Source organism: Phalaenopsis equestris, unplaced genomic scaffold, assembly GCF_001263595.1.
Source record: "Phalaenopsis equestris unplaced genomic scaffold, ASM126359v1 Scaffold000100, whole genome shotgun sequence".
Lineage (NCBI taxonomy): Eukaryota > Viridiplantae > Streptophyta > Magnoliopsida > Asparagales > Orchidaceae > Phalaenopsis > Phalaenopsis equestris.
The window spans coordinates 439,907-447,495 of record NW_018164542.1 but is presented as its reverse complement, the minus strand read 5'-3'; the positions used below and the strand labels follow the sequence as shown (position 1 = coordinate 447,495).

General features: G+C 35.2%; 1 protein-coding gene across 3 annotated transcripts in view; it reads left to right on the top strand.

The window, feature by feature from the left end:
* The first annotated feature begins 1,033 nt into the window (after positions 1 to 1,033).
* Positions 1,034 to 7,589, top strand: part of LOC110020557 — a 40,075-nt gene continuing 33,519 nt past the window's right edge. For all 3 annotated transcript variants that reach the window (XR_002293540.1, XM_020718699.1, XM_020718697.1), the window contains exons 1-2: positions 1,034 to 1,283; positions 1,511 to 1,542. Coding sequence is in view for 2 of the 3 variants with exons in the window: in XM_020718699.1 (XP_020574358.1) it covers positions 1,231 to 1,283; positions 1,511 to 1,542 (85 nt within the window). In the remaining variant the exon portion in view is untranslated. The remainder of the gene's footprint in view (positions 1,284 to 1,510; positions 1,543 to 7,589) is intronic.

Genomic DNA, 7,589 nt, shown 5'->3' with positions numbered 1-7,589 from the left:
AAATAATCTAATTTTAATTATCTTTTCAAAGGTGTTTCATTAGAAATTGAACAAAATTAAAATAAAAAAAGAGAAATATATTAAATATTTTGGTAAAAAATAATTAGGTCCTAAAAATGTGCTTAAGAGCAAAAAGGGATAATTACATGCATAGTATTTAAAACTTCGATATTTACAAAATTAGCATATTTGAGATACTAAATTGATACGTTAGCACATATCACGACCAATCACTGATAATTTGACAAAAATGGAAAACGTAGGTTGAGGTTTTATAATGAAGTTTGATATTTATGTGAAAATTGAAAAAGGGATGCTACGTTTATAAATAGGTGTTTTCAGCGCTATCTGTGTAAATGAGAACAAATTTGCGTGCGATAGACGTACGCAGTGCTGCGTGCGATATTGGGGTATATACCGAGGGTATACCGAGGGTACAAGGGGGTTACATCCACGGTATAAGCCCTTGTAACCTCCCTGTAACCTCTCTGTAACTTACGTGTAACCTCTTATAATATGATAACAGAAGCGCAAAACTTATTTTAGGGTAAAAATAGGTTACAGGAAGTTACAAGGAGGTTAGAAGGGGTTATACAGCGGATGTAGCCCACTTGTACTCTCAGTATAACCCCAATATCGCACGCAGCGCTGCATACGTCTATCGCACACCAATTTTTTCCGTGTAAATGCTGCCATTGTCAGCCCTGGGAGAAAAAAAAAAACAGAGAAAAAAAAAACTCCTGATTTGTGTGAAACAAACTCAACTTTCCTTTCAAAAATTTTTCTTGGGACACACCTCGTCAGCTATCCAAATTGTTTAGGTAGTTCTACGTGCGGGCTCCCAGTAATAGATTACAACCTGTGTTATATCGGACGCACCTAAAAAATATTAAAGTGAAATTGTGAACTTAACAATGACCCAAAAATAATCCCGAAATAACATATGAGTGAGTTTATTTTTAATAATAAAAAATAGTACCTTAAAAAATTATTAAAATCGAAATATTTTTCGGCCGTACTGCCGGGACAGCTATCTACTCTCTAGTCCAATCTCCAGGGAAGCGAGGGGGAAGGGGCTGGGGGGCACGAGAGCGCAACAAAGGGGCTTAGGTCGCTTTCCTTCTCTTTCTCTTCTTCTTCCTCTTTCCTTCCTGAACATTTCGTAAGAACCGCAAATCGGGATCTTGCTAGAACTACTCAAGGATCTTCTCGCGGCAGTCCGCTGCTGAGATGCTGGAGAACAGTTCCGACAACCTCAAACGTTTTGGTCCTCCTACTCAAAGGTATCTCTACTCTTTATTCCTCCCAGTTCTGGGGATCAGGGATGATGAATCTTGCTCTAGTTAGGGTTTCTTCTTATATCCAATCTGGAATGCCTTCCGTTTTCTTTAGCGTGTCATCTGAATAGAGATATGATATTGACGACGTTTGGTTGATTTGGTGCTTTCATTCCATGTTTCTGTAATTGCGTTTGTCCACTGACACGTGATTATGTTCTGTGATTTGATAGGAATCGCTCTCTCAATCGCCGGAAATCCGGAGGTATGCCAGGATTCTTTCTGTACTGTATATTATAGTACGGTTGTTTAGGAATCTCTCTTCGTATTAGTAGGGAAGTATCTTAAATTTTTTAGTGTTGCTGCTCTTTTTGGTTTAAATTATAGTTCTTTAGAGTTTCAGCACCTAGAGTACCTACGGAAGGCATTTCGGCAGCTTTGTTATAGTGTTTTTTTGAAGCACGATCTGGATTTGCTTTGCTACGGTGGCTCTTAGTAAAGGTGTTATTTTGTTTTACTTATTGTGCCGCCTTTAATCTCATGATTACTATTTCTAAGATAAGCTCAAGCAATCTAGATCAGCAAAGTTTTTTTATCTAATTAAATCCTTTACCAGGGAAAAAAAAAATTATGGAGTTAGTGAAAGATTAGGGAATCGGGGTGATGTTTGTGTTGACCTCACTTTTGTGAGGACTCACCCCACCTACTTGCACATGACCCTAGACAAGGATCGTGCTTTCTTGGGCTTCTCCAGTGCAAGCCCAAGCTCCTTGGTTGAGTGGGTTTAGGGTTTTGACTAGGTGAGGAATCTAAATTGACCATCATGAGCTAGACATGCCCTTGGTCACCCAAATCAACCTAAAACCTTAGGGACTTGCTTATGGACTATGGGAACCACTTTGACCATGAAATTCACCTTGGGAAAGGTGCTTAACTAAATTGATCCCTAGCCTCACCAAAAGACTCCCTAACCCTACTAAACTCTAAAAGTTACCTTAAACCCTAATGTGCCCTTTTGACCCTAAAATTTGATGGCACCTTAGGATGATCAAAATCAAATAGGCCAATCCCAATTTTGACTAAATATGGACCAATTGATCACATCTACATCCAATTAATTCATATGACGGCTTATTCATTTGTTAAATATTAATTATAAAAATTGAATGTAAAAAAGATTATTTTGTACTGTCCGATCGTCTGTTCTCTTCTTGGTTAATTCCAACCTCTAGGTCGGGCCGTGACAAAAGCGTTATCAGAGCAAAGCTTAGGATGAAATAATACAATTTTGATGAAGGAGCTAATAGTATAATTACAAGAAAATTTTATAATAATAAGATTGAAAATTTAAGTCAACACTAATTAAATCATACTGTTAATTCATGCAAATGGATGCATTCGATATTATCGACGAGGGAAGTTTAGTTGGAAATGAAGAAGTACTGTCTGTTATAAATGTGAACATGAATGACGAAAATAATATTAGTTAATTCAGGAGTTCGAATCACTGTTGGCAGGAATGATACAACTGCTATGGATAAATATTTAAAGATATTTCAATACCTGCGTCTACCTTTGTTCAAGGAAATTGAAAATCAGATTAAAGCAGAGAACTACTGATGAGAATAGAAAATATACTAGAAAACATGATATATTTGGATGAAAGAAGATTGACATTGACTATATTTATGTTGGAAGTATGATGAAGCTACAAGATGGTGGTGTGGGTAGTGTTAGGACAAGCTAGGGGCTATACCCAACATAATTGTAAGTTGGGAGGATTTTGTGTAGTTTTTTATAAAATCGTTTGTACCCCTGTTTGCTTGAAGGAAGTGCATGAGATGTCCATTAAGTTGGTGTAAAAAGAGAAGATATTTATGCAATATGAAGTAGAGTTCACTGCACAATTGAGACATGCATCATAGATGATGGCTATTACAGAAGAAAAATGTTGCAAATGTAGGCTAGACGAATAGAGATTGATTTTCATTTTATTTAGAAGTGTAAGAAGACAAACAAGAAAAAGAGTATTGAGGAAGGAGAGCATGTGAACCAATCAGAGGGATTTAATGGGAACAATCTCAAGTTTAGTTCTGTAAATTCAGTAGTGGAACTTCTTGAAGTATTGTAGTTACTTTTGCCAAATGTGAAAAACATCATAAAGAATAATGTTTGATGGGCTCGTATGCTTATTACTGGTGTTGTCAGCCTGGTCATAATTAGATATTGCCCTTCACTTTGCCAGAAAATCTCAGAAGATCAAAAATCAGGTGGAGCTCTTTCACATGAGATTGCAGATGAGATAAAGGATAGAATCTACATCTTTACATCCTACTCAAGCTCATCCAAGACAATCTGTTCAATCTCTAGTTTATTTTCTTACAAGTAGAGAGCCTGAAGAACTTATTGCTAATGTTGATGCTACTAGGCATTAATGATTCTTATGTTTTATCGCATGTTATAGGAGTGTCATTCTATTGTATTTGTTATCGTGATGTTTTCTTGTTTCATTTGTTGGGGAAAGTTAGTTACTTGCAATAGATCATTGTTTTATTCTATACATGTATCATCTTGTTGGATGAAACTTAAACTTCTTCATGAAAATTTATGGATAATGTAAATTTCTTGCTTAATGAGAAGTGATTTGAGGCCTAAGATATGAATCATGTTCATATGTTTATAACTTTTGAGGACTATATTTTATGAGGGGAGATTGTAATAATTAGAAAAAATAATAAAATAAATAAAATGAAATTTATCCCATCAGAACACGTGTTCAAAGTAGACACGATGTTCTTGGAAAATCAGAATGAAGGATTTATTTCCTCATTTCGTTCGAACCGAAGGAACGAGCCAAGCGAGAGATAGACACCGAGTGAACCAGAGAGAGGAGTGAGAGCAAAAGCGTATAAGGAAACAAAGGAAGGAGACAAGCAACTCTGTTGACTGTTGCGAGCAGCAAACAAAGGAAGGGGGCGAGCAACTCACCTTTCGTGCGTTGTTGATGGTCTAAGATATGACGAACAAAGATGAATGAAGATTGAGGTTTCTTGTATGAGAAAGGAGAGAATTCAAGCCCCTGTAAGTTTCCATCGAGGGAAATCATGCCCTAATCGAGTGAAAGAGAAGAAGGAGAAGAGAAAAGCGGAAATAGAGGAAGAAGCTCTCTCGTGCGACTGTAGAGCCAAATCGATTGACATGGCTTTCAGGAGAGGGGATCTTGTGCAGAGAATAAGAAAACTTCTTCTCTTATCTTGACTTTTTGTGTGAGAAGGGCGAATCGAGAAGTTCGTAGTCAAGCAGACCTTCTCTTGTCACACCTTCCTTTGCGGTTCCGCGATTTGGTGCGAAGCCATGAGCATCTTTTAGGGTCATGAAGGGCATAATTGAAGGTTGAGAGGTAAGATTTATTTATATATGTTAATAATAATAATAATTATAAGAATAAATAAACTCTTTAAGTATAGAAATTAAAGAATTGTTAAATATAAATTAATAAAAGTTTATTATAATCATTAATCAAGTAATGTACAATTTAATTAAACAAATAATAGTTAGGCGATCTTAGGATCAAGCATATTAAAAAAAGGTAAACTAAGCATATAATTAATTTTTAATTTTTTTTATAGATGCATGCTAAAGGAGGCAAAGTTAGAACAAAAAGATTAGATTTCAAGCTAAATGAACAAGATAAATATTTTTACTTCTAAATTATGATAATAATAATGTATTTATTCTAAATTACTCGCATTAGAATGATGTTAGTTAAGATACCTTGATATTACAAGTAGAATGCAATTATTTTTTTATTATTCAAATTGATCATCTTGAAATGAATATGAATGATTTGCATAGTTATTCTTATTTATTATATATGCATATTATAAAAGTAAAATATTGGATGATATTTAGAATGCGTATGAAAAGATTTATAATATGTTTGTACGTGCATGATTAATTATGATAATTTCTTTTTTTTATGGTACTAGCGAGTGAATGCTAAGGTACCTGTGCACGTAAATGAAATAAGATATTGATATTGAAGTATCTTCTTGGTATACGTTTTAGATGATGCTCTTGTGACGGTTCTATACATATTAAAAAGATATTGACATATAATTTATACAACAAGATAGTTAATGTTTAGAATCACCTTGAATGATAATGTTAGATTGTACAAAATTTTTAGATGCTTTTAGATTATAAAATTTAACAGACATGCATATTAGTTTCATTTTCATTGTATTACTATGTTCACTACTGTAATTAACTTATTATTGTTTTAAACTAACATTTCTGGTTTAATTAATTGATTAAAAAATGAGCAATAGAAGATGAAATATTCATTGATGACGCGAAAAACCATAAATGAGGTAAATTTAACTGTATTATTTTAATTTATTTTATCTAGTGGTTCTTTCATTTCTTAAATGTTAGTTAGTTTTACAATCCGATCGCATATTCCCGCCTGATTAATTCTAAGCCTCAGATCAGTTTGTGACATAGATGACCTCATGCCAGGTCTCATCAGTGAGTTGATACTATCAATTGCAATTCAAGTGGTTATAAAAATATGGGAGATTGATTATTTGGGTTGGCCTTTATGGTCAACTATGGCGCTTTATGGTGGCTTGTGCCTAATTGTAAGGGAGTTTTGATGGTGTGGTATGCTATAGGTTGGTTAGTGGCCTTGAAGGACGGAGATCGGTGGCAGGTTTGCTATAAAGCAAACATATTTGCTTAATGTTGGAAAAATTTGAGATTAATCTCAGATAATAGTGGGAGACAAGGTGAATTATAGTTATGAACATATGGATGCATGTTGGGGATACAAAAAGCTTCATGAACCAATGTGGTTTGAGCAAGAGTGGCCAAGAAGAATGGTATGAGGGAATCCAATTGCGATAGTTTGTGCTGACTAATGTTCAGATGTCAATGAAGGACTATACAAAATCAACATCAGTATGGTTAAATCTTAGGATCTAGACAAATGACAAGAAGCTTTTGCACAACTGGTAAGCAGCTAAGATCTCGTGTTGGAATACGATGTCACGTGAAATCCATGGAGCAAATGAGAGGGAGATTGTGCATGGTGAGATTCGATACATGATGTTTACTTCTGAGAATAGAGCTGCATACTTTCATTGATAGGAAAAAGGGTATAAATACGTATTACAAGACCCAAATAAAAAGAAATACATAAATTCAGAAATAGACCAACTAGGTATGCACAAATATAGAAATAGAAAATAAAGGAAACAAATAAAAGCTAATAATGACTGTAGTAGTAATTGGCCTAATAATTAAGCTGATAACTCTAATACTCTCTCTCAAATTGAATTATAAATGTTTATCATGTTTAATTTGGATTTGGATTCGCCAAACAATGACTAAGAAAGATTCTTGGTAAGGATATCTGCTAATTGAACATTGGATGAGACAAATAGAATACACATCTACCCTAAATGAAGCTTCTCCGTAATGAAGTGTCTGCCAATCTCTATCTGCTTGGTGCGATCACGCTGAACCGGATTATGGGCAATTCTAATGATGACTTTATTATCACATAACAGCTGGAGATGAACAAAGATCGACATACTTATTTCACAGTGCATTAGGCATAACCAGAGTGCTTCACATGTACCAAAGGACATGGAGCTAAACTTGGCTTTAGCACTTCTCTGAGCCACAACCGACTGATTTTTGCTTTTCCACATGACAACAATTCACCACACGAATGATCAATATTCTGAGGTAGATCGTTGATTATCGACAGACTTGACCCAATTCACATTCGTATATATAGCAATAGAATTAGAGGTGTGTCGCGAGAAACACAAACTTGAGCCCGATGTGCCTTTTATGTAGTGAAAAATCCTGTGGAAAGCTCGGAGATGGTGCTCATATGGATTATGAATGAATTGACTAACAATACCTACTACGTGACAAATGTTGGGACGGGTAAGAGCGAGGTAAATGAGTTTCCCCACAAGGCGTTGATAATGAGCCAATTTCACCGGAACCGCATTGGGAACATCATCTAACTTCTCCTTGAGATTCATTGGGACCGCCATCAGTTTGCCTAGTAGAATGTTATTCTCTATAGATTAAGCTCATATTTGTGTTAAGACAGAAAAATGCCCTGAGATGACCAAACTTCTTTCATGCCTAATAAGTGCCAGAGTGACCCTAAGTTCTTCATTTCAAATGAAATAGCGAGAATGCCTTTAAGAGACTCAATGTCGGTAGATCATCATCTATGAGTACAATATTGTCAACATAGGCAATATGGATAACAATTTTGCCACTAGA